The sequence below is a fragment of the Lipotes vexillifer genome, unplaced genomic scaffold (assembly GCF_000442215.2).
Source record: "Lipotes vexillifer unplaced genomic scaffold, Lipotes_vexillifer_v1.1 scaffold178, whole genome shotgun sequence".
Taxonomy (NCBI): domain Eukaryota; kingdom Metazoa; phylum Chordata; class Mammalia; order Artiodactyla; family Lipotidae; genus Lipotes; species Lipotes vexillifer.
Genome location: NW_006775603.1, coordinates 13729 through 39078, shown reverse-complemented (window position 1 = coordinate 39078; position 25350 = coordinate 13729). Strand labels below are relative to the sequence as shown.

Below are 25350 nucleotides of genomic sequence, written 5' to 3'. Positions count from 1 at the left end.
ACCCTACTGGATAGTTACTATTACCACTTACAAATAAGGAAACAGTTTAGTGAAGAGTCCGAAGCCACACAGGTAGTAGGTGGCTAAAGCAGGATCCTAACCCAGAAAGTGGCTCCCAAGCCTGCATTCTTATCCTGTGCTCTGCAGTCACTCAGTAGCACTCTGTGACTTTCTGTGTGTTTTCTGTGTTTTCATTTCCTGTGATGGCACGTTACCTATGTATCCTGTAACGCTGACTAATCAGTGTTAACAATCAGCCCTCTTCCTTTGCATCTTATTTGCTTCACTTTTCTGTTTCTTATACTCTTGACTGGCTAAAGCAGCTGGCCTATCTAAATTAAAGAATCCAATGTGTGTTAAATATAACTGGGTTAAATTTTTATTCTCTTACACATCCGTCTGAAGGATGGATTGTCATTATTCCCCTTAAGTATTCGCTGTAAAAGATTTGTATTTTCCTCTGATAGAAAGTAGTATACTGTATACTGTATTTAAATACACTACATCACTGTATTTAAATATCACTGTATTTAAATATTAACAAAACAAATCTTTGAGAACTGAGGAAAACTTTTCACATGTCTGCCTGTGAATTTTGGCACATCGTTGGATACTTTTGGCTTTATACAAGGTTATTAGGCTTTTGTATGAGGCACGTATCAAATTCTAAACCGTATGATGTGGGCGATTAAAAAGCTGTGTAAAAATTAAAAGTTTCCTTCAGTTTTCTCTGTGCACAGATTCCTGATTACTAAGTTTGGTGTCACTCATGGTAATCCTGGAAGGTCTCTTGTATCAAATTTTATTCAACCAAGAGATTCTTGTTTTTAACAGACTTGAAGACAAAAGTCAAATGGAAGATTCCACTATGAATAAAAACCCAACCATTATCTTAATATGTGTCATGAAAACACAAAATTGAAATAGTAACCTATTTTATGCACTGAATAAAAAGCTTGTGGTTTTCAGGATGTCTTGAATAAGTTAGTTATTCTTTAAAGTCAAATGCTTGAGGATCAAGGAAAAGGCAAAAGTGCCTCTTTATAATGCTGTATCTCAGTCCCTGGGAATGATTTTCTGAATTAAGTGTTATGATGTATTGTACCGGTGTATCTTTGTTATTGTTACTGTAAAATATGCCTGAGAACATTTTTTGTTCTTTTTTCTTTCCAGATGACAGAAATGATGCTCAGGAGAGTAGCTTAAGAGCCTTAATAAAAGAGCTGCCAGACACCCACTACTGCCTCCTCAAGTACCTTTGCCAATTCTTGACAAAAGTAGCCAAGCACCATGTGCAGAACCGCATGAATGTTCACAATCTCGCCACTGTATTTGGGCCAAATTGCTTTCAGTAAGTTAGTGAAGTTTTGCTGTTAATATCATCACATATCGCCTTTTCCTTTACAACTGCCTGAAATCACTGCAATGTAGAAACATATTTCAGACTAAAAAGTCAACCAATTTATGTTGGAGAAGTTCCATTTTTGGTATTGGGCATTTTAGTCTTTTTTTTCATCCCACTTTTGAAGAAGGAAGCTGTGCCTTTTTATGAAACTGTAATTTGTAATGTTTCAAACAACCTTATTTAAAATTCTGGAAATGAGTTTTACTTTCATTAAAATGGACATTTAAAAAAATCTAATCTTAAACATTGATTAGAAAAAAGGGAAGGAGTTTGATATAGTATGTAATTTTTTTAATAGTGATAAAGTTCAAATCATTGCTAATAGATGGAAAATAACAAGCAGAATATGTCAGTGAGAGAAAAATGTAACCTCAGCTACGTTTATTTACTTTCTAGGAATAGACCAGAAATAAACTAGACTCCTTGGTAGGTGCTATATTTCTAGACACAGAACTTTGGTAAAACCTTATATTTTCCCTGTCATTCCTTAAAGCTCTTTAATCATTGATACATGAACTATGATCTTGTAAACCAGAGACTTTGCTTTTAACTCTCCTGTTAATACCTCTGATATCAGACATGTTCCTTCTACTTATAAGGAGAGAGAAAGAAAGACCACTCACACTTTAAAGCTCTCAGAAGTTCTCAGCAAGTTTTGTTTCGTTTTGTTTTTTAAATAGTATATCTTCTTATCCACTCCATTTATCTACAGACTCATTCAGCTGCCCGGAACTAGTAATATTACAGTCGTCAGAATGACTCTAAATATAAGCTCTGGCCTAGATCATAGTGACTGTGGAGAGAAATTCTACCTTGAATAACTAATCCCCCTTGTAACCTTAGAGATTTACATTTTAAATAATGGCATAGGATATGTTGGGGTCTTGTGAGTAATTATCTCACATGCGGGCTCCACTAACATCTTATTCAGGAGCCCTGTGATAGTAAAAAGACTGTATTTGTTCTTTTTACACTTATCTGCAGAGTAAACCTTGGGTGACCTACGTGTAAGAAATAAAGGTAAGTAGAAAACTGTTGAGTAATTTTGAAACCCTAGATTCTAGAAGAGGTGAAAATGAATTTGTAAATAGAATGCTTATCTGATGACATACAGATCATACTTCGTTGCTGACTTGTTGGATTGGGCTTGATCTGGAATTTCTGGTAACCTGCTTCAATTAGTCAATCATAATATCCAGTAATATCCATACCACTTGGAGTATGCAGTTCAATGGCATTAAGTACATTCACATTGGTGTGATCTACTAATTGATGTGTATTCCTAAACTTTTGGATTTTGAAGTCACTATTAGGTACTTTTCTCACTGAAATAGAGTATAATAGTTATAGCAGGTAGTGTTTATTAAGAACTTACTAAGTACTGTACTCATTTATCTGATTGAGTCCAAAGAGGGAGAGATGGTTTGTTTTGAACTTGAAGTTCGCCAATATAGGACAAGAAAATAGTTACTTCAGTTCCTGTGACCACAGTTATGTCAATGACCACAGTTAGTCCATAACTGTTATAAAAATCATCAGTAGAAAGCCTGCCATTTAAGGACAGTTCTCTCACCATGAACCACTGAAAGACAAATGAAATACTTTTCAATAACTTAGGTGAATACAATGTATACATTATATGGTCAGTAGAGGAGGATTTTTTTCTGAAAAGGGGAAATCCTCATGAAATGTTATTTTTTTAAAGACTATAGATTTTAGATACAGAATGATATTGTTATGAAGTATACAATAATAAAACTGGAAGGAATATACCAATAATATATGATTGGTATCCTGGATGCTGGGCTTCTTGGTGACTCTTAATTACCAGGTTTTCAACATGTACTTCCGGTTATGGGTTATTAAATTTAGATGATTGGGTAATATTATCACTGTAAAATATTCAAACAATGTAGAGGTATATAGAATGAAAATATCGTCCATTAGTTCCTCCCATTCCAACCTCTTCTCTTTAGAGATAAAAACAGTAAAATACATACCGGTAGATATGTATCCTTCTTTTTTGGGGGGTGGGCATGCTGTGCAGCGTGCGGGATCTTAGTTCCCCCATGAGGGATGGAACCCGTGCCCCCTGCAGTAGAAGCACCTAGTCCTAACCACTGCACCACCAGGGAAGTGTCCCCTGCTTCTTCTTTTTGAACATAGCCATAAATTTTTTTTTTTGGCCATGCTGCATGGCATGCGGGATCTTAGTTCCCTAACCAGGGTTTGAACCCGCCCTCTGCAGTGGAAGGGCGGAGTCCTAACCACTGGACTGAGGGGGAAGTTCCATAAATCTATTTTTAAATATAAATGGGATTAAGATGCATATATTGTGAAGCTTGATTGTTTTTATGGTAACACTAGAACTTTTAATGACGAAATATTTATATACCTCATTCTTTTAGCTATTAAAAGTGTGAATTCTAACTTAACTATCCCTCAATTGGCGAGCACTGAGGTTGTCGATTTTTTGATATTAAAGCAGTTGCAGTGCACATCCTGAGTGTGACTCTTTGTGTACACTGTCTTGTTGCTTTGTAGAAGTTCTTTAGGTCACTTGTCCGTTATAAAGATTACAAACATTTTCTCCCATTCTGTTTGCCTTTTAGCTTTATTTATGGTGCTTTATAAATTTTTTTGATTTTAAGTTACTTAATCTGTCAACTCTTCCTCTTTTTATCAGAATTTAGGTCTTAATAATATTTCTAAGTAATATTAATAATGTCTTGCTTAATACTAATAATATCACAAAGGTATTACAAAACATTTTTCTTTTGTCATGTTTATAGGCTTTTATGATTAGGTTTTTACTTTATTTAGAATTTTTTTTAATTTATTTTTTAATTAACTAATTTATTTATTTATCTATTTTGGGCTGCATTGGGCCTTCGTTGCTGCATGTGGGCTTTCTCTAGTTGCAGCGAGCGGGGGCTACTCTTCCCTGTGGTGCGCAGGCTTCTCACTGCTGTGCCTTCTCTTGTTGCAGAGCATGGGCTCTAGGTACGTGAGCTTCAGTAGTTGTGGCTCGCAGGCTCTAGAGCACAGGCTCAGTAGTTGTGGCGCACCGGCGCAGTTGCTCCGCGGCATGTGGGATCTTGCCGGACCAGGGCTCAGACCCGTGTCCCCTGCATTGGCAGGCAGATTCTCAACCGCTGTGCCACCAGGGAGGTCCTAGAATTTATTTTTGTATCTGTCACATATGGATCCAGTTTGATTTTTCTTCAAGTAGATAGCTAATTGTTACCAAATCATTCATTGAGCAGTACATCTCTTTGCTAATTTACAGTGCCAACTCAGTCACATATTAACTTCCTACACATACGTGAGTTTGTTTCTGGTGTTTGTATGGCTTCTTCCTGTTTTCCATATTTCTATTACATTTACCCTTTCAGAGGAATTTTAGAGTCTCCATGGTAAGTGGTATCTCATTGTGGTTTTGATTTGCATCTCCCTAATAACTAATGACATTGAATATCTTTTCATGTGCTTATTGGCCATTTGTGTATCTTTGGGAAAATGTCCATTCAGGTCATCTGCCCATTTTTAGTTGGCTTTTTTTGTCTTTATTATTGAATTGTAAGAGTCTTTTCTATATTTTGGATATAAGTCCCTTATCAGATGCAGGATTTGCATATATTTTCTCCTATTCTATGAGTTGTCTTTTCATTTTCTTGATTGGGTCCTTTCAAACACAAAATTTTTAATTTTGATAAAGTCCAATATATCTAGTTTTTTCTTTTGTCACTTATGCTTTTGGTGTTGTATCTAAGACGATTTTGCCAAACCCATGAAGACTTTTTTAAGAGCTTTATTGCTTTAACGCTTACACTTAAGTCTATGGAGTTAATTTGAAGTTAATTTTTGTGTAATGTAAGGAAGGAGTGCAACTCCATTCCTTTGGGTGCAGTTGTCCCAGTACCGTGTGTTGAAAAGACTGTTTTTCTCCACTGAATTGTCTTGGCACTCTTGTCAGAAATTGGTTAACCATATAGTTAGGGTTTATTTATGGACTTTCAGTTTTATTCCATTGATCTATGATTTATCTATCCTTATGCGATTACCACACTGTCTTGATTCCTATGGCTTCTTAGTAAGTTTTGAAATCAGGAAATGTCCGTCTTCCAACTTTGTTCTTCTTTTTCAAGATTGCCTCTTGCATTTCCATATACATCTTAGGATCATATGGTAAATTTCTGCAAAAAAAAGCCAGCTGGTATTTTGATAGGAATCCTCTTGAATATGTAGGTCAATTTTGGGAGTACTGCCAGCTTAACAATATTGAATCTTCCAATCTATGAACGTGGGATGTCTTTCTACGTACTTATGTCTTCTTTAATTTCTTTTGACAATGTTTTATTGTTTCCTGAGCACAAATTTCATACTCTTTTGTCAAATCTTTTCTTAAATGTGTATTCTTTTAGATGCTATTCTAAATATGTTTTCTTGATTTTATTTTCAGCTTGTTCATGGCTAGTGCTAACGCAGTTTTAATTTGCATTTATTTTATTATAAATGAAGTGGAACATCTTATATGTAAGGGCCATTTGTGTATCTTTCTCTTGACGTGTTTGTTCGTGTTTTTGCCCATTTTCCTATCAGGTCCTCAGGGTTTTGTTTTGTTTCTCTTGTTGGATATTTATTTATTTTGCTCTCTTTTTTTTTCCCCTAGTAAACACATGTAAAACTCTGAGTTTCTCTCAGTCTTATTTTGTCACATCACATTCAACATTATTGTATCTCTTCTTGCCATAGTTTGGATTGTCCAAGTTCTAAGCCCTGAGACTGAGGTTTCAAGCAGGAGTTTTACTGGGTAGTGCTCTTTGGAGCCATGCCTGTAAGGAATAGGGGGAAGAAGGATTAGGCAGGAGTTGAAGTGCTCTACAGTGGTAGCAAAGGCCTCACTCAGTCCCAGCATTACCTAGAAGCTGGAATGGCTTTTCAGAGATACCCTAAATTGAGTCAAGGAGGTTGGTCCATTTACCGCATCTCCATTAGTCACCGGAACTGAGCTGTGCCCAGGGAGGTGGTATAATCTTAGGGGAGGGATTTGGCTATGAGCCATAAGTAGGCGACACTCTCGGCACCTGGGGTAATGGATATTTCTGGTGTGAAGGGGCCTGTGAGGCCCACAAAGTCCACTATATTTGTATAATAATGTTATAATAATGTTTTTATAATATACTCCAGTACAGTAATACATATTTTTCTATGAAAAATTCAGCAAACTTTGGATTGTAAGTTGTATATGGTTTTTCTAGGGAGATCCCTAATATTCTAGTTTCGAAGACAAGTACAAGTCCTCCTAAAGAATGTTATCCTTAGAGATTAGAAGCAATTGCTTTCCTAAGTTTTGATAATTATTAAAATGGATACTGGATTTTCAGTGGTTTGGATAGCATGACATAATAAAAAATGTTATTCTAGTCCTTGTTCTGTCATTTGATAGGTGCGACCTTCTGTGTTATTTATTTTTCTGTTAAGTTTTCTGTAAAATGGGACCTATAGAGTTTGCTGTGAAGCTTAAGTGAGACTGTAAGAGAAAGCCCTGGTGCACAGTAGACAATTGGTAAAGTGGTGTTGAAATGTGTATACATTTAACTGAACACATTTACAATTGCATTAAGGGAAAGATCAGGTTTTATACATTTTGCCCATCATACCGCTTAATGAAGTGAGCTCCTTAGAAATGTGAGATGAGAGACGTGACATTTTTTTTTTACCTCAGTTGTCTTCGTTTTCACTTTCTTCTTACACATATTATGATCATACAGTATTGAGTGTGCCTTTTAATATTTAAAGAAGATATTTTTTCTTGTCCAGTAAAACTTCTAAATACAAACCAACTTCTTCAAATTATCAGACACACATCTTGTGACCTCCCCAGATTGCCTTGGCACTATCCACCTCCCAGACGAATCTGCCACCAGGGATTGACTGTTCAGCTGCCTTGGGAATGCTGGATCCTTCTCCTTGGCTGCTGCGTTGCAGCTGGGCCAACCAGCCACCTGCCCAGAGCTTCCCCCATCACTTTTGGACTCTGGACTAGGATCTGAATTCCTGATGGCTGCCAGAGGGGCTGGATAAAGCAACCTGAAAGTCTAGAACAGTTAAGTCCCTCTGAGTGAACTGTAGCAATGCAGAACAGGAGTTGGGAGGAAACCAGCTAGATCTCTTCTTTCACCCTCCCATGGAATACTGCATGCCATGGCTTCTCTCTCCTTGCAGCCCACCTGCTGAATTCCAGGCCATCGAACAGCATCTTTCAAACAAACTGTTGTGTGTCTTGGTGTTCTTTGCAAAATAGCTATGCACAGTATTCATTGTTTCACATCCCCACTTGCCTCTTTTCCTCACCCATGTTGACCTGTCCCCTACTTCCAAAGTTAGGCACCAACATCCCCATCCTTGCCGCAGTCTCGGGTTTTTGTTTTTGTTTTTTGAGAATCTGCTCTAAGGCACTGTGCACCTAAGGACCCAGCAGGCTGCTCCAATACAGGAAGAAATCCATTTTCATAAGTTATGGTGAGAGTGTTGTACTTTAAGAATTTTAAAGAATAATGTTGGCTATGCATGATTTTTTTTCTTTTACATGCTGACTTTGGAACCTAATTTCCTCATAAACAGCAACTTCACTGTAAACATTTTACCTCCCCAGTATTATTATAGGAGTCCTTTGAGTTTGACGTTTCCTTTGAGAAAAAGTATTCAAAGCTGAGAATGCTGTTAGAAAAAGCTAAATATTTGTATTTACTCTTACTTATTATTAATTTAAAAATCTATTTGTTAAATAGACATTGATGAAGAGACCAAAGACCCCCCAATGATGCTTTAGCTGAGTTTTTTTTTTTTTTGGTTGTTTAATATTCTTGACACTCTGCATTAAACTCATTGTGTAGACTCAGTTTCCATCATTTAATAATATCAATAACATCAAAATTTAATATCCAGTAATTAAAACAAATCTGCTAATTGCTACCGACGAGTAAGCCATTTTGATCAAACTCTGCTTCATCCCTTTGCTTCCTTTGCCTTTTGTCTATAGATCAGAAAGTTAATCCTATCCCTTAAAACAAATGTTTCAGTGTTAATAAGGTAATCAGTAATATAGGTATTTCTGAAGCTTAAAGAGATCAATCAATTTTAGATTTTGAATGATAAGGCCTTCCACATGTGCTTCTATTGGAAATATTATGTTTTTGCTTAGAGATACCATAAAAATGGTTTTAAAGCTGTTATTGGCCTCTTTCAAATGTTGAAAACAAAATAACACAGTAAGTTAATGGTACCAAGTCATTAACTTATAACCTGTGGTTACATGATCTGTGTGTGTGTGTGTGTGTGTGTAATTAGGTATTTGGACATCAGTTAATATTAGATGAGATCAGCTAAATTTGTAGACATAAACAGGATGTGTAACCAGATAAGCCTATAATGTTGCTGTCATCTTATCTGCTAACTGCTACTAAGAAGCTTTGTTTGGTTTGTAGCCCAAATGTTACTTTTGGGAAATTGGTCATTTGGATTGAAAAAATGTAGATGGTTGATCTTTTAAAAAAATTAAGCCCAAGCCCTAGTCTCACATATTTATATATTTATAACCTGTTGACATATCTATTTATAAACTGCAAGTTGTTCATGTAATTTTTAGCACAATTGTATATATTATCGTCATCCTCCGTACACTTATTTTTGGCAATTAAAGAATGGGTGGTTGGAAAGTTTGGTCTTTCTCTGCTGAAACCCGGACCAGCCCTTTCCCGTGGTTACTTCATTGCCTGTACTTCTGTGTTATCAGTCACCCTTCGCTTCTAATTGTGTTAATTGACTTTCCAGTTGCCTTTTTTTTTCAAAATGGGTATAAGTTTATTTTTTAATATAAAAGTAACATTAATTTAAAAAGAAAAGTTTTTTTCGTACCGAAAAACCACAAGTATAAGGATGAAAATGAAAATCATCCATAATTCTACACCCACATTCAGTCATTGTTTGTACTTCCACTTATGTGCTTCCATATTCTTTTCTCTGAATGCTCACATATATATTTATATTTGTTTGATTAAAGATGAGGTAGTAAAATATTCCTGCTTTGTAACCCTTATTTAAAAACTTAATGTCATCTACTATGGCATTTTTCCATGCTTATAAATTTACCTCATCATTTCTAATGACCTCATAGTGTTCTGATCTTTTGATCAATATCCTTCACTTAAGCCATCCCTATAAATGGCATTTCACAATTTTTTTCTCAGCAATGAAAATAGGTAACATTTATTGAGTGCTTACTAAGTTCCTTTGCAATGTTCTGGGTGCTTTTCATTTATTTGCCAATTTTATCCTTAAAACCCTAGGAGGCAAATACTATTATTGTCTGTACTTTACTCATGAAGAAACTGAAGCACAGAAAGTTAAACTTGCTGCAGGTCACATGGGTAGGAAGAGGTTAGCATCAGGAATCTGAATCCAGACAGCCTAGTTCCTCAGCTCCAAGCTCTTAATCACCACTCAGTAACTGTTTCCCTTATAAACAGCATTGCAGAGACTATTACTGAACATACATTTTTCACACATCACTGATTATTTTCTTTGGATGTACTTTTAGAAGTAGACTTGACTAGTCAAAGGATATTCGTATCATCAAATTTTTTCTTCATCGAGAGGTTGTACCAGTTCATGCTGGAGCGTCCACCTCTGAATGTCTCCCCTTTCCTACACCTTCTCCAATACTGATGTTATTATTTTTCATATTTGCCAACATAATTGAATATTATTTCTTGTTAAAAAATGTTGCTTATTTGATTATTGTGAGGTTCAAAATATTTAAAAACCTGTTTTCCCATATAGTTTTTCTTTTGTAAATTGCCTTTTTACTTTTCTCAGGCTTTCTAAGCTGGTGGGTTTTGTTTTTGTTTTTTTGTTTTTTTTTGGTAATCAATTTGTAAGAGCTCCTTTTGTAGTACAACTATTAATCTACTGCTATATATTAGAAATACAGCTTATATATAATTCACATTTAAACCTCATAACTCTTTTTGCCATAAAGAAGTTTAAAATTTTTATTAATCTTATATATCAATTTGTGTTGTTTGGATTTGATGTTATCCATAAAAGACCTTCTACCTCAAGGTTGTAAGAATATTTACTTATATTGTCTCAATATTTTTGCAGTTTCATATTTTCATAATTAAATCTTGAGTATATGTGAATATTAGAAAAGGCATGATATGGGAATCTAAAAGTTATTAAATATTCTCCTATATTTTATCATAGCATATTTATAATTTTTAAAATATTTAGTTACTGAATTCTAGTGAAATTTACTTTGGAATAAGGTATGCTTTAAGAATGTAATTTTTTTAAAAATGTAATTTTTCACTGAAATAATTAGCCTGCTAACCAAACACCTACAGAGTAATTCATACTTTGCCAAGTGATTCAAAAAGTCACTTTTGTCATTACTGTATCAAATTTTTAGATATATTGTGGCCTTATCTGTGCTCTCTTCCCCTACATGAATGTACCTGCCTCTCTGGTGCTAGTATCATACCCTTTCTATTTTAATGTCATGAGTGGTATTCTTCCACTTAATTCTCCTTTTTCAGGATTTTCCTGGATAATTATGTGCATATATTCTCCCAGAACATCAGAATATTTTTCTAGATTGAAAAATTCCCATTGAGTTTTCATTTTAATCAGGTATAGTTTGAAATATTTAATATTGAGTCATTCATTTAGCAAAATGACATATCTCCCCATTTAGTCCAATTTCTACTTACAGATTTTTTCCCTAAAATTGTAGGCGTTTGAAAAAAAATATGTAAAGTTGTCAAGTATACAGTGAAAAATCATCCAGTAATCCTAGGTGATATCAGAAATACTAACTTAAAATGTTTTGTCTGTTCCTTTCAGCTTTCTTTTTATGTATATGTTCTTTTGTAAATTTTATGTTTTACATACCTTTTTAATCCTTTTTTTTTGTACAAAACATTAAATTATAATGTTTCCCATGTCATTTAAATCCTTTAGTTTTACATCTTTTTTGTTTGCTCATAGCCAAGATTTTTTTGTACAGATGACAGACTTGTGTATTAAATTCTGTGTGTGTAGGGCTTCCCTGGTGGCGCAGTGGTTGAGAGTCCGCCTGCCGATGCAGGGGATACGGGTTCGTGCCCCGGTCCGGGAGGATCCCGCATGCCGCGGAGCGGCTGGGCCCGTGAGCCATGGCCGCTGAGCCTGCGCGTCCGGAGCCTGTGCTCCGCAACGGGAGAGGCCACAGCAGTGAGAGGCCCGCGTACCACAAAAAAAAAAAAGAAAAAAAGAAAAATTCTGTGTGTATATACAAAATATACAAATATACAAAATATACAAAAATATACAAAAAGTATATTCCTCACATATTTCTCAGGGTGAATCCATAAGCATAGCTGGTACTCTCATACTTCTATGGATAAAAAGCTGAAGTGTACAAAGTATCGATCTTTAGGATTACAGAAGCTAAAATAGAACTGAAATTTATCTCGGTTTTTTTCCATTTGAAACTCTGAACTAGGCAAGAGAATAATCAATTGCTTTTCAGAGAGAAAAAAACCACATAGGTGCAGAAAGATTTCTACATTATCATTGTCCCTTGCTCAGATGAATAGGAGTATAGGTCGAACCATATAAAACTGCCATTTTTCTAGTTCAAAATGGCCAGATATTGCAATTACATATAATTAAATCTAATAAGGTCAAGTCTGTTATTCCCTTTATTATCAGCTACGAACATGAGTTTGAATCATAAGAAATCAAATATACATATTGAAGATGATACTACAAATTCTGTTAGCTGTTCTCTTACGTTTTTCCAGGAACAATGATGGTGTATAATTTTATATGACCCATACATAGTGTTCCTCCCAGTATTCTGTGTGAAGGCAAAGTTTATTACTCTAGTTAATGGTAATAATGATGGGTCAAGCCTTGATTTTTTTAAACGTAAGCAATTAGAAAGGGTGCTTTTTGACCTTGGTCTCACGCAAGAGATGGCCATGTACTAACCTTAGATCTGCAAGTGGTTGCAAAGATAGAAATAGATTGCTTGTTTGTAGTATATGAGATAAACAACCAATAGTACTGAAAAATGTCCAGGGTAATTTACATCTTATGTGAAATAAGAATTTACTTTTATATTGCAAGAAGCAGAGATTTTTTTTTTCCCCCTAATACTCTTAGGTCAATACATTTAAGGTCAGTGCTGATGTGAGAAAAAGGGTAAAGTAGATGGCTTGCGGGTCTTTTACCCCATCAGTGTGATGCAGTGTTTTTAAAATGTGTGAACCCTTCTCTGGAATATACCTCTTTAGAGAATAACCAGTCTCAGTACTTGAACATTACTGATGGGGGCCAGAGCAAAAAAATTTCTCATCCTTTTAAAAATAATACCTTGAGTCCTTCAATCTCTGTGGGAATGCAGTAAATAAGCAATAACGTCTGCCTGACCGTTAATGATCAGCTGGGAAAATATATGGTCCAGGGTAAATTCAAGGTCCTTTAAGTCAGTCAGTTATTTATTAAAGAGAAATGTTCAGCCAGAAGTCATCAACACTGCTCTGTTAAATACTGATTTAAAAAATGAAATTACATGTTTCCCTTCAAAAATACCTTCAGAGGACTTCTACATTCATGATCTTGCTTATTCCTTGTATCAGTATTAGGAAGAGAGAAGGCTGGTTGATTTTATTTCACAAAGGCTGACTTGAGGCTCCATCAGGTGGCTGGTGGCTGGGTGTCAATGATTGGCTTCAAGTTATATAACTTGTAGGCAGGAAGACTAAGAATAGGATGTCTTCTGATTCCTGGCCTGCTGGGTTTTCCACTGCATCACGTATTTTCTCAACTGCAGAAGTTGTTATTTACTGCACTGTGCTTTATCTCAGCAGTCATGGGTTACGTGCGGGATTAATAACCTTCATTGTATTCTTTGCCTTGATGTCCATACGTGTATAGTCAGTTTTTAAATATAACTTTAAAAAATTGAAGAAAGAATTTAAAATGAATATTCTTCTCTTTGGGAGGAAAAACACAAACTCAGACTCTAATAATTCTGCTTTCTCGTACCTCTAAAAGAAAATTCAAGTGAAAGCAAGATCAAATTACTAATGTAATGGCTGCCGTCTATAAGATTTCAAGTAAAAACTAGTGCCATATGTCTTGTTCAAGGGTAATCTTAAAAATAGCTATTGACCTTTTAAACTTTTTGGCATCATCATCCAGTAATAACAAGCAGCAAATTTAGGCATACATGCAAAAATATATAGATTTATACTTTGAGGCATGTTACCTCACCGTTGACAAAATCCAGTGACAAGTTTATATTCTCAACATTACATGTGGGCGTGTATGTACACTTATGTAATAATCTCCAGAATTATCTTACACCCCCATATCTGCCTTCTACATTTGCAGTTTCTTTTATTTGCCTCTAGTCTTGGAGGAGCAGAATTCTACTCCCCACTCTGTTATTAACTAGCTTTGTGACTTGAAGCAAGTCATTTAATTTTTCTAACCTTCTATTTGCTACTAGTTGATCCGTGAATTTCTTTTCCGCATTAAGATTTTGTTGTGACTTTAGTTTTCTAGAACTTTAATTTATTTGGCAAATTTATTCATTTACCAGATAATTTTGCCAGCAGACAGTGTGCCAGCTCTTGGCCAAACAACATTGTTCAGACCCTCAGGGAGCTCATACTTGTTGGGGGAACAGGGAGATTCCTTAAATAATTACTGAATTACAGTTGAGATCAGTGTTGCAGTGGGGTTTATAGTAGAGATCCCAATCATGTGAATATATGAGTGTGTATGCCAGGGAAGTGGCTTGTGACTCATTCAAATTTAGCTGATTTATAGTTCTCCCTCCCTTTTAATGTACTCAGCATCCCCCAAGTTCTCTTCATTTCCTCTTTGGCTGATTTTGGTAACTTCTTAACTGGTTTTCCTTTTTGCTCTCCAGTACTTCAAATCCACACTGTTGCTAGATTACCTATTTAAAATATAAATCAGATCTTCTCTCTTGTTTCCAAGACTTTCATTCAGGGATCTTTCTTTTCCCCACCATGATATTCAAAGCCTTATAATGACTTGGTCCCTAATTTCTTGTGTAGCCTCACCTGTTCTCCTACTACTTCCTAAGAATTATCCATCAGGGATCTACAGCTAGGCAACTGTAATTAGAGAAAAATCTGGCTGAGCTAGAGTTTGAAAGTCATTCATTCTGATTTACTTCTTGAAGACAAAATTGACAAACTCTCCAAGAACAGTGGCATCTGGGAAATGTCTGTACTAAGTAATGAGAAAAAACATTTGGAGAGATCAGAGGAATATAAGCTAGTGTAGCATCACCAAAGCCAAAGAAAATGGAATTTCAAGAAAGCGTGAACTATAGAGAGGGATCAAGGAGAAAGAGAACTGAGAAAAGTATCCTGGATTTGTAGATATAGAGATTTTTAAAATCATTAATTGCAGGCACATAATGACACTTTAAACTGTTTCCAAAAGAACAGTCATCTGAATAACACTCATTAAGAAAACATTATGAGAAGCATAATGTCACATGGGGAAAAAAATAACTCTACCTCTGGGATTAGGGGAAAAGCCCTCTGTTTATAGAATGAGTAGTCATTTTAAGATGTATTAATATAAATTACGACTGACTCAGTTTTTTGTTTTTTTCTTTTTTTTTTTTTTTTGCGGTACGCGGGCCTCTCACTGTTGTGGCCTCTCCCGTTGCGGAGCACAGGCTCCGGATGCGCAGGCTCAGCTGCCCTGGCTCAGGGGCCCAACCGCTCCGCGGCATGTGGGATCTTCCCGGACCGCGGCACAAACCCGTGTCCCCTGCATCGGCAGGCGGACTCTCAACCACTGCGCCACCAGGGAAGCCCCTGACTCAGTTTTTAAACTTGAGAACTTGGAAGTTCTCAATTTTTTACCATCACATACAGTCTTTGTTAAATTTGTCATGCCTCCTCTAAATTTTCTATTAGATAACAAAAGGGGAAAAATGCACGTAGGTTTGTTCCCGAAGTATCAGTAGAATGTAAATGATGGAGGACTTAGTTTTTGATGAGTTCTATAGAATCTGTGATCGAATAATATGTTTGCTATATACACAGTTGATTGGAATGTTTTTCTGTTAGATTGGGCTCAGGTAGAAGGTCATATCACTTTGGCTTTTAAAGATTTAACTGTTACAATTAGAAAAAACTGAGACACCCCCCCATTCATAATTAAAGACTAATAGAATATTAAAAGGCAGACTGATCATATGGTATCTCGTTCTCCTTAATGTGGCTAATAAGGAAAAATTTGCCCCCCTGATGAGCCTAGAGAATTACCTTGGTGGGTCATGGGAACAATTCTGTGATAAATCAAAATAAGACATGGTTCAGGTTTTATATAATTTGGTATAGCCAGACTGCCTTGGTTTAAACTTGGCTTCATTACTTTCTAAGAGTAGGATCTTGGACAAGTTATTTAACCTCTCATTTCTTCAGTTACAAAAGAGAGATAATAATATTAGCTATCTTATATAGTGGTTGTTAGTATATATGAATATATATATGTAAGTGTATATATAGCTATATATCAGTATATATATTTATATAATATATATGAAGCTTAGAATAGTTCCTGGAACATAGTAGTATTATATATGATTACAGTTTAGTGATTTTCTAGAAAAGCAGATTCACCACAGTTTGTAAATTTCCCCATCATGGGGCTTCAACTCAGTTGACAGTATTGTGTCCTTAAAATAGGAAACAAATGTATGTCTTGGAAAAAAGACGTCCAGGGACATGTAAAAGGTTAGGCACTATTATTTCCTAGATATAATTATGGTATTCATTTCTAATATAGATCAATGTAATTTCCTTGTGCATGGATTAATCTGGGGGATTAATCTTGCTTGTAGATGTACTTTTAAACATAGGTGGCAAATATTCCTTGCATTTATTTCAGTGTATTGCTTTTCTAGGCCTTTTTTGTTTTCAAAGAATTTCCTAGGTTTTTTAAGCTCTCTCCTTTTGATAGCCTCGCACTGCATCACATCAAACATGTTAAAATGTACCCACAACCCGTAACGTTATAATTTATTTTTGAAAGTGATTTCTGTTGAGCTGTAATTGAATAATTAATATATTTTGTCAAGTTTTCTTTTTGGATTTTGGAATCCTTAGATCTCAAACATTTTCATTGTTTTGTAAAATCTCATCCATTTAGTGGAAATAATGGCCCTGTTTCACATTTTATAAAAACCAAGATGGCTCAAACAGCAGTCCATCTTCAGCTCTGCCTTGACGTCACCTTTCTTCATGCTATGTGATCAGTCGGGTACTCACTCTGGTTCTCTATGAAAACAGCTTTGCCCAAAGAAATTAAAGGCAGCAGTACTACTTTTCTTATTAGGAGAATTCACGTACACCCTGGGACATGGCGGGGTCAGATTAAGTTAGAGGAATATACTGATAATCCTGGACATACGAAGCCTAGTCTGCAGTGTTTAGCTTGAGCTTTGCTTAGCTGTACGTACAAGCTGGACGACAGGGACATTGGGTGGACTGGGAGTGTGAAGACTGGCATTTATTTTAAGTAAATATTAGAGAGGAACAGGTTATGTTTTTGCAACGTTAGCAACTTTTCTCTTGGCAATAACTTCAAACAGCGATAAAATACCATTGTAGTTATTCAGTCATTTATGTTCATCAGTTTCACTCACTCAAAGACATAAACCTACACATAAAATGGGCAGTTTTTCTGTATCCATGGGTTTTAGTTTCTTGAGTCTTTCCCTTAATTAAGCATAAAACATGGCTTCTATCATCACAATTTGATTGCAGATATGCTATCAAAAGTCTCTTAAATTTGGAAGCCAAATAGTAAGATTAACACAGAACTGGTTGTTAAGAGCACCGCACTCAAGTCCTTGCTTTACCACTGCATGCCTAATTTGTTTAGGCAATTCACTATGTCTCTTTAATAGCTCTTCTCATATGTAAAGGAGGAAGTTGAAATATATTATTTCAAAGGTACCTTACGGCTCCAAAATTCTAGTAATTGTAACAAACTTTTCTTAATCCTTGTTCATTCAGCAAATATTTATTGTGCTGCTCTGTGACAGGCACTGTTTTATGGCTAAGGAGAGGGCGATAGAACAGCAAGGGACTGGATGGCTACTTTTGATTAGGGAATCAGAGATGGCCATTCTGTTGAGGTGACATATACGCTGAGATCCGAAATACGAGAATTCATCCCAGCAAAGAAAAAAATCGCGAACAGGTTAGAAAGTACTTCAGAGCGTAAACTCCAGTGCCAGACTGACTGGATTTAGATCCAAGCTCTGCCATTTACTGACTGTAGGGCCCTAGGACAGTTTCCTTAACTTTTCTGAGTCTGTTTCCCCATCTGTAAAATGGGCTTTATTTGTGGTTTTATATATATATATATATATATATATATATATATATTCTTTTTAATTTTATTGAAGTATAGTTGATTTACAGTGTTAATTTCTGCTGTACAGCAAAGTGATTTATATACACACACACACATTCTTTTTCATGTTCATTTCCATTATGGTTTATTGCAGGATATTGAATATAGTTCTCTGTGCTACACAGTAAGACCTTGTTGTTTATCCATCCTGTATATAATAGTTTGCATCTGCTAATCCCAGACTCCCAGTCCATCCCTCCCCACCCCCTTTCCCCCTTGCCAACCACAAGTCTGTTTTCTGTGTCCGTGAGTCTGTTTCTGTTTCTTAGAATATGTTCGTTTGTGTTGTATTTTATGTTCTGTATATGTGATATATGATATTTGTCTTTCTGACTTACTTCACTTAACATGATAATCTCTAGGTCCATCCATGTTGCTGCAAATGGCATGATTTCATTCCTTTTTATGGCTAATATTCCATTGTATATATGTACCGTATCTTCTTTTTTTTCTGAATAATTTTCTTTAACTTTATAATAGATGTAATCATGTATGTACACAGATGGAGACAGTATCAATGCATTAAACAATCCAATATGGTTGGATTTTTTAGAGCTCTTTACAGTCATTGTGCAAAGACCTGGAAGTTCACATCAGTGGAAAAAACCTAGCCTTTCTTTTTTTTTCCTTCTTTTTCCTTTTTTTAATTTTATTGGACTATAGTTGATTTACAATGTTGTGTTAGTTTCAGGTGTACAGCAAAGTGATTCGGTTATACATATACATATATTCATTCCTTTTTAGATTTTTTTCTCATATAGATTATCAGAGAATATTGAGTAGAATTTCCTCTGCTGTACAGTATGTCCTTGTTGGTTATCTATCTTATATATGGTAGTGTGTGTATATTCATCCCAAGCTCCTGATTTATCCCGTCCCCTCGCCCCCACGTTTCCCCTTTGGTAACCGTAAGTTTGTTTTCCATATCTGTAAGTCTGTTTCTGTTGTATAAGTAAGTTCATTTGTGTCATCATTTTTTAAAATTAGATTCCACACATTAATGATATCATATGATATTTGTCTTTCTCTGTCTGACTTACTTCACTTAGTATGATAATCTCTAGGTCCATCCATGTTGCTGCAAATGGCATTATTTCATTCTTTTTTATGACTGAGTGATAGATATGCCATTATATATATGTACCACATCTCCTTTATCCATTCCTCTCTCGATGGACATTTAGCCTGCTTCCATGTCTTGGCTATTGTGAATAGTGCTGCAGTGAACATTGGGGTGTGTGTATCTATTTGGATTATGGTTTATTCCAGATATATGCCCAGGAGTGGGATTGCTGGATCATATGTTAGCTCTATTTTTAGTTTTTTAAGGAACCTCCGTACTGTTCTCCACAGTGGCTGTACCAATTTACATTCCCACCAGCAGTGCAGGAGGGTTCCCTTTTCTCCACACCCTCTCCAGCATTTATTGATAGTAGATTTTTTTGATGATGGCCAATCTGACTGGTGTGAGGTGATACCTCATTTGCATTTCTCTAATAATTAGCGATGATGAACATCTTTTCATGTGCCTCTTGGCCATCTGTATGTCTTCTTTGGAGAAATGTCTATTTAGGTCTTCTGCCCATTTTTTGATTGGGTTGTTTGGTTTGTTTGGTTTTTTTGACATAGGGCTGCATGAGCTGTTTGTATATTTTGGGGATTCATTCCTTGATGGTCGCTTTGTTTGCAAATATTTTTTTCCATTCTGTAGGTTGTCTTTTCATTTTGTTTATGGTTTCCTTTGCTGTGCAGAAACTTTTAATTAGGTAGGTCCCATTTGTTTATTTTTGTTTTTATTTCTATTTCTCTAGGAGGTGGGTCAAAAAGGATCTTGCTGTGATTTATGTCAAAGAGTGTTCTGCCTATGTTTTCCTCCAAGAGTTTTGCGGTGTCTGACCTTACATTTAGGTCGTTGATCCATTTTGAGTTTATTTTTGTGTATGGTGTTAGGGAGTGTTCTAATTTCATTCTTTTACATGTAGCTGTCCAGTTTTCCCAGCACCACTTATTGAATATATGTACCATATCTTCTTTATTCATTCATCTGTCAATGGACATTTAGGTTGTTTCCATGTCTTAGCTATTGTAAATAGTGCTGCTGTGAACATTGGGATGCATGTATCTTTTCAAATTATAATTTTGTCTGGACATATGCCCAGGAGTGGAATTGCTGGATCATGTGGCAACTCTATAAAATGGACTTAGTATTTACCTTATATAGAGATAGGAGGCTTAAGTGAGTTAAGACGTGTAAAATGCATATACCTAGCAAGGACTCAGTAAGTGTTACTTTTTTTCCCCCCAGGTAAACACCTAGTGCAAAGGCTCAGAGATGAGGATAAGCTTGGCATGTTTGAAAAATAGAGAATAGATCTGTGTTTCTGGAACATGGTAGGAGATGATGATGTGAAGGGAGGCTGGGCTGGATTGTGTAGAATTCCCTTAATTAGAGTGAAGAGCTTAGACGGATTTCTCCGCACAGTGGAAAGCAGAAAGTAGCTGGGAGGATTTAAGCCAGGGAGTGACGTGGTCTGATGCACATGTTTAGAAGATGGCAGTGGGCTGCACTGTGGGAGAAGTGTGGAGGACTGTAGACCGGCCATCAGGGTGGTCCTGGGGAGGGGAGATGGTGATGTGGCCTAGGGGGGTGGTGGTGGAGGCAGAGTGCCCAGAGCGCCCAAGTGTTTTGAGCACTTGAAATCATGTGGAGGCGACACCTGAGGGACAGAGTGACCCAGAATAGTGGACAAGGTCCAGGCCTAAATCTCGACCACTAGCCCTGCCACCTCCTGCCCCCCGTTCCATTGCTCGGTGTGCCTGGTGGTCGTTTTTACTTGTCCAGAAATCTAACTTGCCCCCTCCCCCTGCCTCCCAGCCTTGCATCGACTCCCGTTCCTGCCATCCTCCGTTCAGGCACTGTATACCTCCTCCTTCCTCAGCAATCCTCATGATAAAAATCAGTGTCTAGTTCTATTACTATTGCTTTATAATATTCTTCCAATCCTGAGTCTCCTTTAAAGTTTTTCCTACCATCACCCTACTTCAGACTCTTATCATCTTTTCCAAACAGTACAGTAACTTACCAACTGAAGTCTCTGCCTTAAGACTCTTCCCTCTCTGTTCCTTATTGCATGTGAAATAGTGCATTGCACTTGTGTAGCACATTCTAATTTTAAAAGTGCTTTTATGTCTGCTACTTTATTCTCATAAAAAACTATATGCTCTCTTCTGATGAGGAAGCTGGGGGCAGTGAGGCGCTATGACTTGTTCAAATCATAAAACTAGTAAGTGGTTGAACAGAGATCTGGCCCAGGGTTTTTGATTCCACATGCAGTTCTCCTTCTGCTATATTCCAATGATTTATGTGTTCTCCAACACCAAGATTAATGCGCCTAAGAATGCACTTGTTTTCTTGTCACTCCTTTGCTCAAAGCCTGATATTGCCTAGGGATAATTCAACTCTGGCGGATAAGGCTTTCCCCAGTCAGGCCTGGCTTCTGCTGCTGTGTCCCTCTGCTCTGCCTGAACCCTCAGCACAATGTACACTGCCCCATTATGTTCCCACCTACGTGTATTGTTCACACCTTTCTTCCAGTCAGGATCACCCTTATTTTCCCATCCCTACCTTCTACCTGAACCATCCTGTGGGCTTATCAGGGAGCCAGGTTGTTTCCCAGCCTCCTCCAGGAAGCCTCATCTGGCCACTCCTAGCCACTGCTACCCACAAGCTCTCCATCCTGTGTTAGAAAGCAATCTAGAGCCTGAAGTTAAGCCTGGGGTAGAGACCCATCTTTGCCGCTTAAAAACTATGCCGTCTGGATAAGGCATGCACCTTTTCTAATCCAGTTTCCTACATTGAACATAGAAATTATGAAAATTATAACAGAGACTTGTCGTAAGGATAAAATCTAGTGAACTAATGTGGAAATGATGTGTCTTTAAATGCGACCAGTGTCACTAGTAACTTGTAGCATTCAATTTTATGACCTCCTTGGAACATCTTTGTATTTATTTATTTTTGGCTGTGTTGGGTCTTCGTTTCTGTGCGAGGGCTTTCTCTAGTTGCGGCGAGCGGGGGCCACTCTTCATCGCGGTGCGCAGGGCTCTCACTATCGCGGCCTCTCTTCTTGAGGAGCACAGGCTCCAGATGCGCTGGCTCAGTAGTTGTGGCTCACGGGCCCGGTCGCTCTGCGGCATGTGGGATCCTCCCAGACCAGGGCTCGAACCCGTGTCCCCCGCATTGGCAGGCAGACTCTCAACCACTGCGCCACCAGGGAAGCCCCAGAACATCTTTTATATTGATGACACTGTTAGTTAATTTCCTCACAAATATTTCATGTCTCCTTAGTTAAAATATATGCTCCTTTGATGGAGGAGGCTGGTTGTACTTCTTTATGTAACCCCAAAGCCCCTAAACGTGTTATACAGAATTCTGTTGAATAAGTATAGTAATTTGAAGATGCAGAGGTGAAATAAATGCCACTTGATTCTTTGAAAAAAGTTAAGGCAATTATTTAGCTCTGATATCCTGGAATTTAAATACCCATTATTCTGGATAAGGTGAAAAGGGCAGGAACATGAAGTAAGAAATATGAAAAAAAATGGGAAAAGGTGGGGACAGGATTAAAACCTCCAAAATACCTTTGGAAATTAAGTCAGTGATTCACCTGCTGTTAAGAAAAGAACAGTGTATATCCTCTCATGCACATCAGGCAGAAAACAAAAGACTGAGAACAACTGCCAAGTGAATGAATAAACTCAAAACAAAATGTTTCATTGTGGAATAAGTAATTGCTGTATCCTCACTTCATCACAGCTTGATTCTAGGTCAGGGCCAAGAGAAAATTTGAAAGCTTTTTCAAAGAATCAAATTTACATTGCTTCTGACCCTAGTATTTTTATACTTGCTATGTTGGGCACACTGGTTGTCTGCCCCCCACTTCCCGATTGTTTAGAAGTGGTGTGAAGTTGAAACTTTAGAAAGGTGTGTCCTGTATGTGTGTTGTATCAGATGCTGCAGGTAATTCTCACTATCAGCCCTTCTTGGCCATTGGACCCAGACAGCCTCCCACCTTGAGTCAACAAACCTTTAGTCAATAGCACAGGCATAATGGCACCTCCTCTGAAAGGAATAAACAGGAAAAGTAAGTATGCAGTGGACTTAATTGTGGAGAGCAAACACCTACACCGACATGGACTCTGTCACTCAGCCAATCCCCTCCATGTGGCAGCATAAAACTCTTGGTAACAACTGAGTATCAACTGATTTACAGTCTCCAAAAGAATCTTCCTTCCCTCCACCCCCCTTACCCACCTCCTGCCCATAGTGGGACTAACTGACTGTTGGTTGGAGTTTGGTTTGCTCTTCCTGAAGTTATGTCGGCCCAACGCTTGTCCCACTGATTTTTCTTTCCATTGTTCTTTCCCACGTTACAAGTCAGATGGAAATGTCTCTCATTTCTATAATGAGCAGAGGTAAGGCACGCCACTTAGACGTCATCTCACAGAGGGCTCATGCTATAAATTAAGATAAATGTGAAGACTTGACAGTATTCGTAGCTAACCCTCTAGAATAGTTAAAATGCTAACATAGAACTTACTGATAAAAGCTCTAATAAGGGAATTTGGTACAGTCTGTCTAAACTGGAGATGGCTACATAGGAAATACTGGTGATATTGGAGGAAGTGCCTATAAAAAAACAAATCACTTAAGTAGATTTTGGAAGGGAATGAGATTATTCATTCACTGACTTTTATTGAGCACATCCTCTGTCATAGGCATGTACTGTGCATCAGATATATAGTGGATGAACCGGAGAGACGTGCTGCCTACCCTCAGTGAGCTCATGTTTTTGTGGAAGGAAACAGACAAAAACACTATGCAAATAAATAATAATTACAATCATAGTCACAGGTAACAGTGTTTCTTAGGTGTCAGGCACTGTTCTAACCAAATTACATATATTCATCTAATCCTAACAACAACCCCATAAATTGGGTAGTGTTATCCCAAATTTACAAATGGGGAAAGAGACACATGTAGGTTAAGTAACTTACACAGTGTCATGCAGCTAGTAATATAGAGAGCCAAGATTTAAACCTGGGTACAGGGCTCAGAGTTTGAATTCTTGACTTCTACCCTGTAATTACAAAACACAACAAGGGCCCTAGAGTGAAAAACAAGGTACTGAGTTAGAGAGTACTGAAGAGAAAGGATAATGATTTTCTAGTAGGTTAAAAGTTTAGATTCTACTTTAGTAACTGCAGTGTTTTGTTTTGCATGTGTTAGAGATAGGCCCATGATGCTTAATTCAATATAACATTTCTGATTAACTTTATAAGCAATTTTTTTTTCTTTGTAGTGCTTTGGAAGGACTAATGTGATTCCTTTTAACATAGAATACCAGAAATCAGGATGGACTAAAAATAATGAATATTGTAACTGAATGTCTGCGATTCAACTTTCGTTGAACCTACATCCTATAATTAGTAATAAAGCAGGTAATAAATTAGATGGAAAAATAAAGAGCTTTTTTGTTGGGCATATGAAGATATAGCCCAACCTCTAGGCAGAAGGATCACTGATGGTCCCCCTGATGCTGTAATTCTGTGACTGTTGCAGGAAAAAGGCCAGACTTTTGTCTTGTTTGGTGCCAATGCCTAGCACACAATGCCCAGCACATAATAGACCCCCAGTGTGTATTTGTTGAATGAATGAATATGAAGGATGAATTCTGTTTCTAATAATCTAGGTAAAGGAAGGGAGGGATGGAACCCACACGAGTTTAATGTTTAATTATTTGAGGAAAAGCAATTACCCAGAATTGATCTAAACTGTACTAATAGTCTATTTAATTTGAATTTAATAAATAGCAGTCCAGTTTGGAAACCACTTAAAGCAGAGTGCATGTTAGTTTTGTGACTCACTATGCTTACTAGCTGGTGCTCTCTGTAAAAGAGGTTCTGGAAGAATGTAGTTGTACTAACGATGTTATCCAGACTTAAGTCCTATATCAAATGCCACTTCCCCTAGAAGACCTTTCCTAATGATCATACTTTTTAGCTCCTAGACAGGCAAATCACTCCCCAAAATACATAATGCTTAACTCTTGTTCGTACCTTGTGCCAGCTTGTACCAGTCTGTACATATCTTATGAAAATACTCTGGTAATTATGCCAGTTTGTACCTTTCCTATGGAAATAGTCTATTAATTATGATACATAATTTTCTTCCCCTTCACCCTGTTACATAAGCTCCTTTAGGGCAGGGACTGTCTTGCCTTTTATCTTGGCATTGTCTGAAGCACTTCCCACTAACAAAGAAAACAGTAAGTGCTTAGTAAATATTTGTTGGATCGAACTGAGCTGACTGTTTACATATTCATTCAATTAACGGTTCTGGTTGTTCTCAGTCA

The 25350-nt window shown here is 37.0% G+C and overlaps 1 protein-coding gene across 1 annotated transcript in view; it reads left to right on the top strand.

Moving 5' to 3' along the window:
• Positions 1 to 1355, top strand: part of LOC103081011 (protein FAM13A-like) — a 31291-nt gene extending 29936 nt beyond the window's left edge. Inside the window, exon 3 of the mRNA XM_007450030.1 lies at positions 1174 to 1355. Coding sequence (XP_007450092.1) covers positions 1174 to 1355 — 182 coding nt within the window. The remainder of the gene's footprint in view (positions 1 to 1173) is intronic.
• The last annotated feature ends 23995 nt before the right edge of the window (positions 1356 to 25350 follow it).